The following is a 15,013-nucleotide window of genomic DNA, read 5'->3' as shown; positions in this document are numbered from 1 at the left end:
TGTTCCCATCTTCGCTGTCTGGGCCACTGGGTTTCCGCAATACCACACTCCTGGCTTTAAGTCATATGACCTTGTCTGAAGTAGGGAACAGAGCCTCCAACCCCAACTTCTCTCCGAAGCTAGTGCTCGTGTCGTACACTCTTTACCTTCCTTTTGGTCTTCCAGCCTTGGCCTTCAAGTCATGTTTTATGGACTCTAGTTTCTCCTTGGCTCCACGTGAATGATGACTTCACTAGCACTTGGCTCCTGAGTAACTCCCAGGCACAGCGACCTTTCTAGGGATGCAAAGGTTCCCAACGGAGGGGGCTGCTCAGCCTTTGGGAGGTCTCCAAAGCTTTCCTATGTTTCCTTCTCATGAAGAACTTTCTTAAGTCAGAGATGTCCAGTGGTTCTCAACCTTCCCAGTGCTGTGACCCTTTGGTACAGTTTCCTCATGCCGCAATGACCCCCAACCATAACATTATTTTTGTTATCACTTGATAATTGTAATTTTGCTACAGTTATAAACCATGGTGTAATTATCTGTGTTTTCTGACAGTCTTAGGTGGCCCCTGTGAAAGGCTTATTTAAACTCTGCCCAAGGGGCCACAATCCACAGGTTGAGAACTTCTATCTAAGCCACTTCTACCCATGGTCACCTAGTATGTGTTAGTCCTTTCCCAACCAGTGCAGCATGAGTATGCAGAACCATGCCAGATCTGCTAAGTGCTAATGAATTCCTTTCATACAGCCTATTTGAGACTCTTCCCCAAATAGGTGTCAAGTGATACCAGCAATTAGCTTAGGGGTAGGCAGTGAGGCTATTTCTCTACTAATTCCAACAGGCCACCACCTCAGTATGCCGGCTTTCCAAGCAATGAGAGCCTATCTACAGCAGGCAAGGTGGTGACAGGGAGGGGACTAGTTCCCAACTGCACTTGGCATCTGTTAAGGGAGACTAAGAGCTAAACTTGGAAAAGAAAATGAAGGACAAAGTAGGCAATGGCTCTTTGGAGCCATCCTGGCTGAGCATCAGATGGGAAGACTTTGACAAGGTCTTGAGGAGCAGGAGGGTTTGTGGAAAGGGGAATAGGTGGCCAGAGTCAAGAATGAGCCCATCAAAGGTGGGGCACTGGCTGGGGCTGGGGAGATGGGTCAGTCAGTAAAGTACCAGTAAAGTATATGCTGTGCAAGCCAAATGACTTGAGTTTGAATCCCCAGGATCCATGGGAAAAGCTAGGCAAGGCAGCACTTGACTGTAACTCCAGTTACCCCAGAGGTGTGTTGTGTATGTGTGGTTGGAGCAACGGCGACCAGAAGATTCCTGAAGCCCATTACATTCCCCAGTCAGCCTGGTCAAACTAATGAGCTTCAGGTTCAATAAGAGATCTTGTCTGAAAAAATTAAACGTAGGAAGTAAGAGAGGAAAGACACTCCACATTGGCCCTTGTCTGCCATGTGCACCGGTATGTGTACATACCATACACACACACACACACACAGCACCCCGTTTACACCACACACGCAGATAGGATGCTGACAATGCCAATGACAGGATCAGGAACAGCCCATCGGTGTCAGCACAGAAGCCAGCGGAGCCTGGAGATGCCAGGATGAGAATACAGAGGGTAGGAAGGCTTCTGGAAGGGTCTTCAGTGCCAAGGAACTCTCAGCTGAATGACCTGCTCATGAAAATATTTCTCTGTTCAGACCCTTCTGACTGATTTATATGGAGAAAAGATTGTTCTGAACAATGCTAATGGTTCTAGTTCAGAGACAATAGTCCCTAATGGGTGTTGACAACAAGCCCCATGTGCGAGAGCTCAGTCAACCTGCTGAGGGTTCTCCATCTAACAGACAAGTGGCAAAGTCTTCCTAGTTCTCTTTTGAGCAGTTTGCCCACTGGGCTCATCTCCTTTTGCGGCAGTGTTCCTATGCAGGCAAGAGGTGAGCAGTAACCAGGAAGAACAGGAAAACAGCCTACCCTAGGCCGTGTGCTGCTCGGCTGATGCCCAAGATGCCATCGCTAAAGATTATTAAATCATGTCACATAACAGTCAGGACGCTATTTTCTCATCTGTGAAATAAGCGTGTTACAAATGTCTGACTCCCGCTCCCCACACTGTGCTAGGCAGTGGCTTAGGAGGGGTGTCAGGCAACAGCAGTGTAGAGCATTAACAATGTGCTCTGTAATGAGCCGGAAGAACGGGCGAGCTTCTTTGAGAGGACAAAGTAATGAGGAGAAGAAGAAAACCCTGGTTTGCTTTCTAGAGAGGTAGCTGAGGCACAGAGAAAGCAGCACACAGACTCTCGGAGTAATTTAAGGGTAAACATGGAGGGACTTCCAGTCTCAGCACCAGCCTCCTGGCTTGGCCCAGGGCCTTCAAGTGGTGTGCTGTGTGTATGTGGTTGGAGTAATGGATGAGACAGATTCATTCCATGGGTGGAAGGGAGGGAAGACAGAGGCCCCAGGAACTGGATCTTTCTGTTGCCTTCTTTCTACACTCAGCATTCGGGGAGGGGGAGGGTGCCCTTCTGATAATTTTGATAGATACCGTTCTGGGTCATTTTCTATTGCCCAGAACACAGACTGCTACCTGCTACCTGCTACCTGCTACCTGCAGACAGCTTCAGTTTTATGCTTGCTGCTGTGAGCAACAGTGCGATTAAAATAAACAGTTCAGGCGCTGCTTCGACACTGACTACATGCAGTGTGATCTTGTTCGGGACACTTTATTTAGTCCTTCATCTATAAAGTGAGGATAACACTCTCTCCCAACCCTAAGTGAAATTACAGGTTTAGAGGCCCTGAATGAAGGAGGAGGGGGGGAGCCCATCTCTATTCCTCAGCTTGACTCACCTCTTTGACCCTGTGTAACAAGGGCTGCAGCCAATCCCTGTTCACCTCACAGTGGCTGTCCAAGAAGGTCAGAGTGGTGCCTTGGGCAATGTCAGCACCTCGCATCCGGGACCGGACCAGACCTGTATCATGAATGAATGCCCAGGTAGGTGCCACTGTTGCTCCAGTGACCCGCAAGATCACATAAGAGTCACTCAGTATTCCGTTGAACACCCAGACACATATACCCACCATACCCCACTCTCAACTCAGGCCAGCTCTGCTCCATGGCTTGGCCTACCTTGCCGCTCACTGTTGCGTAAGCACTTCACCTTGGGCAGTTTGATGAGCTGTTTGCAGTCCTCAGCTGCAAAGACAAAGGCCATGCTTAGTGAGCACCTGGGATGTGACCGTGTATGAGCAAACTGGAAGGGTCAGGAAGGTAGACCTGCTTGCTCTCCCAACCCTGACGGCAGAGCCTAGTCCTGAGACCAGGGTGTTTCTAAGTCATGGAAGAGGTTGACCATCACTGAGTAAAGTGACCTTAGCTAGGCCCATTTGGAACAGGTCAGCACACAGCAGGATCTGCGTGCTTTTGTGAAAATGGTCCAGGTGTGGATCCTTGGTCTGGTCATCCCTGTTGCTACATACCATTGGGTTATTAATTCAGAGTTTCTTTACCACAGTTAGTCTAGTTTCAAATGTCTGGAAGCTAGCAATAAAGAAAACAACTTTGGACTTTGCTTTTAGAACATTGGGGGTGTTCTTTATGAAGAGATCAGCTAATAGAGTTTTCCAACACAACATTGCTGATAATGGGTGGGTGGTCTCCCGCCTGATAAACAAGAGCCCAAGGCCTCTTGGGTAAGACTCTCACTGCCTTTTGATCTCTTGTCACAATCACACCTCCCTGTCACTTCCCTAACTGGACTGGTAGCCTCACCCTCAGGTTCTGTTGATAGACCTTGGCCTTTCTGCTTGACTCTGGACTCTAACAAGCAACAGGACAGACTTTTACAGGCTTGCCCTGGCAAGATCTTATTCTGAGAGCTCTGAATGTGTTCATACATTATGTCTCCATATAAACTATATATACAGTTGTTGTCATCTCTTTTATACATGCAAAAGAGTTAACTTGATGAAGCTAATGGTTTGCATGGCTATGGAGTGAGGAAGTCCCAGACCTAGGGTTTGAACCCAGGCTGTCTGGCTTCCTTAAACCCTAGGTTATTCTGTTCCTAGGGGACCTTCCAGCATTTCTCTAAAGCACCAGGCTACCCCCATGAGGAGTACACCCCACTCCCAGCTCTTCCTCACTAGGCAAGAAGAGACCACTGAGCTACAGAACCAGTGGAACTTTACACACAGTCTGCTTTTCCACAAGGAATCCAGACTCTCTCTCTCTCTCTCTGTCTTGTCTGTGTTTCTAGTGCTAATGCAGCAGGTGTCAATGTGGGAGTGGCCCCTGTGACCTGTTCCCAGCACTTATGCTCGGATGGAGGTTGCTTTCCTGATACCTGTAGTTGTCTGTCCCATGGTACTGCCCACCCATCTTTCTACCAGGAAGAGATTCCCTCAAATGGAAATGTTTGACTGAATAGAACTACAAACAGGACAGTGGGTAGGGAACTGGCACTGCTGATAACTTGAATTCCGATGTTTCTGTAATCATTGTACTTTCGGACTTAAATAGATGTCAAGGGACCCACCCCAGCATGTTTTACATGGGAAACTGGATCATAGGAGTAAATCTGGGTGGGTCCTGGGTTCTTTTATGAGATAACTAAGGAGATCAGACACAGGAACTGATGATGAACAGTGCGTGGAATGGCCCCAAGGGCTCGCACTGTCATAGATGTGTGTTGGAATGTCCCATGGGTATCTCAATGTCAAGGTCTCCCAGGGATAGAAGCATGGGAGTTCAGATGGGCATTAATGCAGCATCAAAATCAGAAGTCTGACAGGGTTCTGGGTTCTAATGACGGTCCTTTGAATGTGTGTCTTCCTTTGTCTAGGAATGTATGTTAGAAGCTAATGTCACAGATACCACATTCACTCATCTACACATGAACACTCACTCCCCAACCATCCCAGGCAGGAATCTAACAAATTTAGCTAATTAGGTCCTCAAAAATTTACAGCATAGAGCACCAAAATTTTTCTCAAATATGAAGGTGCTCACTTTTTGAAGCTTAGTCATAGACACTCAGTCTTCCATGTCTGCTACCCAAGTTGGCTTCCCTTCACCTCTAGAGTCTCAATGGGCTCCCCTCCACTCGTACACAGTAGCTAGGACCAGACATTTCTGACTCCATTGTCAATAATCAATAGTACTTACGGTCATTGCTGAAGTCATCCACTAATATGATTTCCTGGATCAGATGCATAGGGGTGCGGTTTAACACACTATAGGAAGAAGAGAAATTATGATGTCTACTAGTTGCAAAATGCATGTACCAACTCCATTTTAAAATATCATAGCATAGGAAGAATGAAGATGTAGGGGGGGGCACCAAAAGATGTCCAGTCATCCTGCTCCTACCGAGGATATAATTCTGCCTTCTCCATCACAGGAAATGATATATCACCAATGACCCACTCAGACAGAAACCCAGGTGCTACCTGTGACAACCCTCCCTCTCTCCAAACTCCAATCCAATACTTCTATTTGGAGGTTGCACTTAAACCACTATCACCTTGTCTATGTCTGTTCTGGTTCATCCTCTTTTATGGGCAGGCAGAAAAGGTCTTACTGTATAGCCCACACTGGCTTTGAACATTTGATCTTCCTGCCTCGTCCTCTCAAGCACCTGATTATAGGCAGGTCCCAGTCTCCCTCCCTTCAGTTTGCCCACTTTTATTTGGTTTCTCACTGCAGCCTCTACCTTCTCCAACTCTTCTCAGTCCTAGGCAGTTTTCCTCGTAGCCTTCAAGTGACCTTTAAAAGACACATATTCAATAGTGCGGACGCCCGTGTGGCCACAAATAAAGAGAAGAAATCCCATTGTGCCTGTGCTACCTATGCAGTTAACCCTCTGCATGTTCCACACCACGCCCTCGAATTACTGAGCTGACCTCTGCTGCCTGAAGTTTTCTAGGCCCAGAGCTTCCTCCTGACTCTCTTCTGTTTATTCACTCCTGGGAGCGTCTTCTTCAAGGCCTTGAAATGGCCCTGAGTTGCCCACAAGGACCGGTTCAAATGTCATTTCCTCTCTAACAGCTTTCCAATCTACTTAGGAGAATTAATTGTTTCCTCCCTCAAGATTCTTTCACAGTTTTTTAGCTGAAGCTTCTTACAGCGTTTTTCCCCCTGTCCTGACACCGGCAGCTGGTTTTACACCTTACCAGGCAGGCTCCTGCTGCTGTAACCCTGATGTCAAGCAGAAGCCCTGGGGAGAGAGGAAAACACTCTAAAGAGAGACATGTGTGATTTTCCTCCAGCTAGCAGATAATGGCTGAATTAGTGTTTAACAGACACAGAAAATGCAAGCTTCCAGCTGACCTCCAAATTAAGAATACAAATGGCTTCTGCCCTGCACCTAGTAAATGAGTGGAACTAGGGTCAAAACTCTGTCAGGCCAGAACAGGTATGCAGTCTTACATGCGCCAATCCATAAGATCCCTGAGATTGCATTTCTCTTTCAGATATTGGGGATCTTTGTGTGTGTACATGTGTGTGTGTGTGTGTGTGTGTGTGTGTGTGTGTGTGTGTGTGTGTGTTTGCATGCATATGAAAGTGGAGGTCAGAGTTCAATGTTGGATGTTGTGGTGGTTTGAATGAAAACAGCGCCCCCAAAGGCTCATAGGAAATGGGACTTTAGGAGGTGTGGCCTTGCTGGAGTGGGTATGTCCTTGTTGGAGGAAGTGTGTCACTGGGGATGCACTTTGAAGTTTCAAATGCTCAAGCCAGGGCCAGGGTCACTCTTTCTTCCTTCTGCCTGCCTATCCAGATGCAGAACTCTCAGTTACCTTTCCAGCACCATGTCTGCCTGCATGCTGTGATGGTTTTTGCCATGATGACAATGGACTATAACCTCTTAATTGTAAGCCAGCCCCAATGAAATGTTTTCCTTTATAAGAGTTGCCATGGTCATGGTGTCTCTCCACAGCAATAACTAACTAAGTTAGATAAGAAAACTAACTAAGAAAGATACCTTCTTTAATTTTTCTCACCTTAGTTTGAAGACAAGATCTCTCACTAGACATGGAGTTCACCAATTTGCCTTGACTACTGACCAGCAGGCCCCAAGGGTCTTCCTGTCTCTACTTCCCAACACTGGCATTATGCAAGTACATGCAGCCGTCCCTGGCTTTCTTTATGGGTGCTGCAGATATGAACTGAGGCCTTTATGCTTATGCAGCAAGCACTTTTCCAACTGAGTTATTTTCCCTGGCCCTCAAGCGAATGTTCCCCTGAGGGGAATATTATGTTCCCCTGAGGGGAATAATACAAAAATATTATTTAATATTTCCCTCAAACATGTTAAACAGATTTAGTTTCCTCGATGCCAAGCTGAGACTGTTTTTGTTAATTCTAAATCTGCATTTTCTTATAAGAATGATAAAATAATTTCCTATAGAAAAGTTATTTTTCACCTTCCCTGGTCACTGGATTAGAAATAAATTTCCAGCAGTTGCTATCCATTTAGCAGTGTTTGTAAAATAACACTTTTTATCTATTCTTTGAGAATAAAGAAAACATATACACACCCTTGTTCTCCCTTTCCAGCTCCCTCTGGTCTCTTCCAAACTCCATGTCCTCTCATTTTCCTTTTTTATTTATAATCAGTCACTGAGTCCATTTAGTGCTGCTTATATTCACATAGATGTGATGCCATCATCATCCAGGATGGACAAACTACCAGTGGCCACACCTCTCCCAACAGCCATCAACTTGTCAATAGCACTTCAGTTAGGAGTGGGCCCTTATGAGCCCTTCCCTAGACCATGCTTGAATTGTGACTGTCTTGGTCTTGTGCGGGGGACTACAGCCTTCTGAGCGCATGAGTGCAATGTCCTTGTCGTGTGCAGCATTTCTCAGCATTCTTCCTCACCTTCTGACTTTCACACTCCTTCCATCCCCTCCCCTTTGAGGTTGTAATCCCTGGGCCTTGGGAGAGAGGGGGGCTTGACACAGATGTTCTACTTAGGTTGAGTTCTCAAGTCACTTCTCCTCGTTTTGACTGGTTGTATGACTCTGTATTTGTGACTGCCTCTTGACAAAAGAAGCTCCTTTGACCAAGGCTGAGTCTAGCCTAGACCGTGGGTCAGTTCCAGCCCCCCCCCCCCCGGCCCACTGTTATGGGATTCTCCCCACTAGAGAATCTTTAAGACAGAATGCCTACACCATTTTTCTCCAGCTGGAGCTGACTAAAAAGTTATCTGTTCATAGAGAACCTGATACAGTGAAGTTAACTGTAGGTACCTTTTGCCCCAGAACAGGACGGGTTAACCCACCCCAATGCTAAATTTACAATATATTACAGCCTTTGTCTCTTAGGCTTTTATAAATTACCAGCCGACCACAGGAGTGGTAAGGAAGGAATTACACATCTCCTCTCACCCTCACTGATTTCTGTTTCATTTCTTTTGGAATACGGGGAAACTGTGGGGGTGGGTTTATAAACCCGAGAGCCTAGTAACACCCCTGTAGACAGTAATATTCCATTCTTTGTTCTCCTCTCTCTATATTGGAAGGATGCTTAGTGTACTATGTACTGGGCACTAAGCACTGAGGGAAGAGCACTAGGGAAGCCAGTTTACTCCCAGAAGCATGACCTTCATCATTATCTACCACAAAGCTATTGGACTTGGGGCAAGTGACTTAGTCTACATAGTAGTTGATCTGTAAAATGGGAGTAATTTACAGATCAATTTACAAAAAGACCACAGAGATAATTCAAGGAGAAAACCTATATGAATGCATTTAGTGCAACATTTTGCACTAAACAGTAATACATAGTAGCCATTCTTACTATGCCGTGTGTCATTAATGATTTTTTCATTAAACTGACCTCCCACGTTAGAGAAGACAAGGGTCACAGGCTTGGTTTCAGTATTAGCTATGGGTCTTAGAACTCTTCTGAGCATCTCCAAATGTCATGGTTCAAAAATGTTTCTGCTTCACAACAGCCATCCCAGTACGCCCCGAGTCCTGTGTATAGCGGAGAAGGGGGTTCAGAGTGGGTGCAGGTGGGGGTTTTCTGAGCATGGCTCTTCTCAGATCTGCCTGAGCTGGGTTTCCAGTGCAGCCCCCTTCTGATGCAGGATGCGGAGTCTTTGAGAAAGGAACTTTGCCGGGAGCTACCTTTATTTATGAAGCCTCAATTCTCACCATGGCAACTAGTGCAAGGTGGAGAGAAAAAAAAAACGAACCCCAACACAAAGCCCGGGCAGGGCAGTTGTCACTGTCTATAGGGAGGTGGGGGGCAAGGCAAAGGAAGGAGGTGACAGCCTCTACCATACAGTGGTGGGAAGAGATTGCTTACTGTGATTGTCCCAAAGAAAACACAGCAAACCCAGCCACCAGCCCTCTAATCAGGGCAGGAGGGGAGAGGGAGGCAGACAGAGGGAAAAAACCTGCTTGAAGAATAACCTCTAATGAGGTTTGATTACACTGGAGCGTCTACATTCGATTCCCCCAAATCCCTGCCAGCTCTTTGAAATTCAAGAGTTCTCTTCTGTGAACATCAAAGGGTAAATCGCGTGTAGCTCAGAGCAGGTTGAACGGAGAGATGATTAGCGAATGAAAAATGTCCAGGGTTTAAAACAGAGGGGGTGAAAAAAGAAAACAGAAAGGGAAAGGAACCGTCAGCAGTAAGTGCTAATTAGACCATTCCCTGCTAACACCTGGCTTGCTTGTTCCTCTGTCGGAGCAATTGAAGTGATGGTGGGGTCTCCCCAAAAGTGCCTCTAGGCTAGGAGAGCCTGAGAAGGGAATGCACTCTGGGTACCTGAGGTGGCTGGAAAAGGAGAAAGTTAAGTCCAACCCAGGGACCTTGGTCTTCTGGGGCCCTCCTTTCAGTACTACTCCCACCACACATACCAGTTCCTGCCATCTAAACCTTGGCTGTTGTGATCTCCTGCCCTAAGTCCTCTTTACAGTTTCTTCAGTTCAGGCTTCTCACCTGCTGCCCCTCAGCAGAGTAAATCCTCTTTCCACAGGACACAGCCGGGTAGAGGGTTTTCATTGTTTCATTTTGCAGCTGTTCCCTTCATGCTGTTACAACAGACAGAATCTATGACTTCTCCTGCTCCCCTGGATTCTGTGATCTAATTATGGGATCTGTGTGGGGCCCCAAGATAATGTCAGGGTAGTTTGGGGAATGCCAAGTAAGCCCTGCAACCTGCTTGCTATGTAGTCCCGAGTGGGTTTGCTCCTGGCTTTCGTTGCTTCTGTAATTACCTTTCTCTTGTAAAAGCAGGTGATATTAATACTTGACCTACTTCACAGGCTTTTGTGCGTCTGAAACGAGGAAATGTATTTGAAATTGCTCCGTGAACTCCACAGTGCTATATGCAGACAGGTTTTATCAAACACTCCATAAATACCAGTTGAAAGAAGACCTGGGACCTGCTAACAGTGTAGTTGTTCTGGAGTGGGCAGATTTGGGTCCAAGTGCAGGTCTGGGTAGCCTCCACTTGTCTGCAGGAGGGCTCCAGTCAGTAGAACCAAGCCTTCAAGCACCATGCTTCTCTTAGCTTTGTGGGCTTTGTGAGCATCGCTTAGCACCATGCTTGGCACAGGACAGTTGCTCTTGGAATGTGGGCACTGATGATAAGACGATTGAAGCTACGAAGAGTAACAGACATGATGCACAGCTGAGATTCTCAAAGTCTGAGCCCCGAGCCAGCAGCATTGCCACAGCCTGGGACTTGTCAGAAATGCAAATTCCTAGGCCATATTCCAGGCTCACTGAGTCAGAGTCTCTGAGGCTGGAGCCCAAAGAAGCATGTTCTAGCAAGCCCTCCAAGAGAATCTGGCATTTTCTCACACTGGGGCGCCATCACACCAGAGCACAGTTATCTAGCAGGACTGGAGGCTTATTATCACAGATGCCTCCCCTGTGCCAGCAATAGATCCCAGTCTTTTGCTTACTGTGATTAATCTTGATGGGCACATTGGAGGGTTTATAAGACACCCTTAAAAATTAGTAAAGCATCTCTGAGCATGTCTGTGGAGGTGTTTCTGGAAAGACTGCCACGTGGATCGTCCAAGTGAGGAGGGAAGACTCAATCACATGACAGCAGCACCATACAATGGGCTGGGGGCTCAGACAGTACAAAAACTGGAAGGAAGAAGCCCATTGATGCGCAGATTGACTCCCCTTGTGGGTACACATACTATGGCTGCCCATGGACATCAAATGTCAACATCTTCAGTCTTAAATGTGTGGTCATACCAGTATGTCTGTCTCCAGGGAGCCTTGTGGACTTCAGTCTTAGACTGGGGCTGTGCCATTGACCTCCTCTTAACTCAATTACATGTATCCATAAAGCTATCTATTTATCTATCTATCTATCCATCTATTTATTTATTTGTGTGTGCGCACAAATGCATGTGTATACTGTCGTGTGTGTGTGTATGTGTGTGTGTATGTGTGTTTATGTGTGTGTGTTTGTACATGTGTGTTTGTGTAAGTGTGTTTGGTGTGTGTGTATGTGTGTTTATATGTGTGTATGTGTGTGTATATGTGTGTGTTTGGGGGGTGTGTGTATGTGTGTTTGGTGTGTGTGTATATGTGTGTGTATGTATGTTTGGTGTATGTGTGTGTATATGTGTGTATGTATGTGTTTGGTGTATGTGTGTGTATATGTGTGTATGTGTGTGTTTTGTGCGTATGTGTGTGTGTGTGTCCACCTACCATGGCCCTTATATGGAGAACAGCTTTCAGGAGTTGGTTCTGTCTTCCACCAAGCGAAATCTTTGAACTGAACTTCATGTCCAGACTTGGTGGCAAGTGCCTTTACTGTCTGAGCCATCTTTCTTTCTATCCCATGCTTTTCACCCCTACCTTTTATTTTGAGGCTTCAATTTTTTTGGACTGGTTTCTCTGGTTTTCCAGAGACTACAGACTGGTATGATTAGACTATGGGGCCTTATAAATTAATCTAGTAAATTCCTTTTTATATAATCATAGATGTGATTTGTTCAATCCTGCAGAAAATACTGTTAACCTATTAGCACTTACTCATTTTTCTCTGAAACCATCCCAGAGAACTAGTAGCAATCATAGTTGCTATTTGTCAGAGTGGGAAACTGAGGCAGAGAGGTTCAGTCCAGGGTCACATAATTGTTACAGGCTGAGCTAGACAAATATAGCCCCAGAGACCAAACTCTTAACGGCCTATACCTGGAAAAGTGCCTCCCTAGGTCTAGGATATTACCAGTGAGGGAAAAGGGTTGAGATACTACTACTACTACTACTACTACTACTACTACTACTACTACTACTACCCCCACAGACTTGCCTATAGGCAATCTGATAGAGCTGTTTTCTTAGTTGAAGTTTCTCTTCCCAAAGCCTGTGTCAAGTTAATAAAAAAACAAAAACAAAACACAACAACAACAATAAAACAAAACCAGGAAGCCTCAATGCATACTTTATTGAGGAGGCTGGGCTCTGTGAAACCTAAAGCTCTGACTGTACATCTAAAGCGCCAACACCACACCAGGGATGCTAAATCATCCCCTGCGTCTTGCCTTCTTGGTTCAGGCAGCTGAAAGGACTCAAAGTTAGGGCATTGACTAGAATTTTAGTGCTGTGCTATGAGACCTTGATGTGGGACCTCCAAGTCTCGATTCTCTCTATTGACCTACTCACCATGCCAGCTGAGGGCAAGAGCCCACGTCTGTCTGAAGATGAGCATGACCTTACTAGGTTAGGGGGCTACTGTTAGGGGTCTGAGGGAGAGTGAGGCAGCTTGACTGGATAGGAAGGGGTACAGATGGGGAGAGGAAAGGAGTGTCATTCCAGAGAATATGCTCAAACCTGCCAGAGTCTCCTGAGAACCTTGGGATGGAGGGCCACAATTCCTAGTCAGGTCCCTGCCCTACTTTCTGGAGCCAGTTTGCCTATGACTGGCATTGAGACTTGAACACATGGAAAAGCCCGGCAGACCACAGGTCATCATTGTCAGGACAGACCTCTCATAGCAGGAACATGTCTGAGACTGACTGACAAGGTGTCAGGGAAGCCCAGGAAAAGCAGGACTGGAACTTACTGTAGATGCCCAGAAAGCAAACATTAATAATAAACTGTCACTGTCCCCATGCATCCCACTACTGTCCCAGCTTTGGAAAGATGTAAACAAGATGAGCATCCTAGGGCACACTCAAGTCCTGATCCTAGCCAGAGGCTGGGGATGGAACAAGAAGTCTGAGCTTCTTTTGTCAATTGTGACCGTGTCAGCCATGTTCTTCAGACGGTCTAGCACAGAAGGGCAAAGGACCTGTTATCCATCTCTCTGCTTGATTTCTGAATGTTCATGAGTTACCAGACACTATTGGCATCTGTCGTTCTCTTCTAAAATGGGATGATGGCCTCTCTCTTCAGCACGTGAGGAGTGGCAGAGCAGCAGCATATGACGTATAGACTGGTGTCTGGTACATGCTTACAGGCTTGACCAAGTACCAGGCTACTGTTGGCCTCCAGACAGGAGGAGGGCTTACCTGCGGATAGTTCTGAGCAGAGTGGAACGTGCCTCGTTGTGGAAGGTGATGATGATGCTGGTGGGAGGCAGGTCCGTGCAGTACACAAGCAGTGAACATCTGGCAAACAAAGACAGACGGTAAGTAAGACCTTACAGAGTGAAACAGAACTAAGCACCTGGGACCACGGGCCTCATCTGAGAACGACTGAAGCTAAATGCCCCCCGCCTGGGGGAATACTGGGCTTGGAGTTTAAACAGAAACAAGTGAGGTCATTTACATACTCCTGAATTCAAGTACAGTTGCAGGAACAAAACTCCAAGTCTTAGACTCTACTCAAAATCTGGGCCCCTTTGGCCTTCTTGTCCAAGCCTCTGGCCAAAGAGCAGACCTAGACCAACAGAAGCCTTATGATATTGACATCTGGACCAGCAGCTTCAGGAGTAGGTTCTCTCTGACTGCTGGCCCCCTGTCCCCTGCCCCTTCCCAGTATGGCATACTTGAAGAAGCAGAGCCCTACAACCTCAGTATAAGCTATAAAGTCGCACGCTGAGAAAGCACTTGCTTTCATATGTCCAGGATTATTTTGTGTGACTATTACCTCTGGGGTAATTTCAATTTAATACCTTGCCTCAAGTGAAAATTGTAGCCTGCAGCCTGAGAATTGCTATAATAATGGAAATGGGCCATCCACGCAAGGCCAGTGCCACTGGGGGACTGTCATCTGGGTGTACACTTCCTCCTGTCTCTCATGATTTCAGGGGTGGCCCAATTATGGGTAGGGTTACGGAACATTAAAAAAAGAAGTAAAGTAAAAAGTACATACTCGGTGGGTCAGATTTTGTTCTCATTTTTCCCATTTCTTCCTGAGCTTTTTGAAAATCCTGAGACCCACAGATAGGCTTGGAGGGGACTGAGTCCTCTGGAGTTGTTTGCAAATAATTTGTACAAAGATGCCTTTTGAGTTTTCCTGGAAGTGTGGCTCACATTTTAAACCAGATTCTCACACAAGTCTTGAACACTCAAGATCCGCAGTCCTGGGCTAAAAGAACTGACATCTCCCATGATGTCCCTACTGATGCCGCATTGATGGTTCCATGGGGCTGAATGCTTAAATACTGCATGCTTATGGCATAGGCACAGGGAAGCCAGGATCAGAACCAAGAGTTAGGAAAGAAGGTAAGGTAACGAAATGGTGGGGAAGGTAAGCCATGGCCTATGGACCTTCCTGCCCCCTCCCAGAGACACATCCAGTCCCATCTCAAAGCTGCCTTTCCTCCACGCCATTCCCCTCCAGCCCACTGTAACTCTGTGGCGAGCAAATGAAATCCTGAATGAGTATGCATTGTTGACTTACACACGGACTTGCCCAAATCTCGGACCTGTGGTGAATGGTAAAGCCTTCCCCATGGTCTAAGTACAGATATTAGAGGTGACTATCCTTTAGCTAAGACCAGTGTGTGCAGAAACTATCAACCGTAGCTCCTTCCTGGCTGCCTCTAACCTGAAATTGCTCCCCTACAGTGGCTCCCACCTTAGCTAAC

The 15,013-nt window shown here is 46.5% G+C and overlaps 1 protein-coding gene across 5 annotated transcripts in view; it reads right to left on the bottom strand.

Annotated features, from left to right (window-relative positions):
* Positions 1-15,013, bottom strand: part of Galnt14 (polypeptide N-acetylgalactosaminyltransferase 14) — a 216,156-nt gene that overhangs the window by 40,187 nt on the left and 160,956 nt on the right. For all 5 annotated transcript variants that reach the window (NM_001012109.1, XM_063261862.1, XM_063261861.1 and 2 more), the window contains 4 exons: positions 13,491-13,589; positions 5,157-5,224; positions 3,120-3,185; positions 2,840-2,961 (listed from right to left, as the gene is read on the bottom strand). In NM_001012109.1, the coding sequence (NP_001012109.1) occupies positions 2,840-2,961; positions 3,120-3,185; positions 5,157-5,224; positions 13,491-13,589 (355 nt within the window). The remainder of the gene's footprint in view (positions 1-2,839; positions 2,962-3,119; positions 3,186-5,156; positions 5,225-13,490; positions 13,590-15,013) is intronic.

This window comes from Rattus norvegicus, chromosome 6 (assembly GCF_036323735.1).
Source record: "Rattus norvegicus strain BN/NHsdMcwi chromosome 6, GRCr8, whole genome shotgun sequence".
Lineage (NCBI taxonomy): Eukaryota > Metazoa > Chordata > Mammalia > Rodentia > Muridae > Rattus > Rattus norvegicus.
The sequence above is the reverse complement of the archived record's forward strand: the minus strand, read 5'-3'. Positions and strand labels throughout refer to the sequence as shown.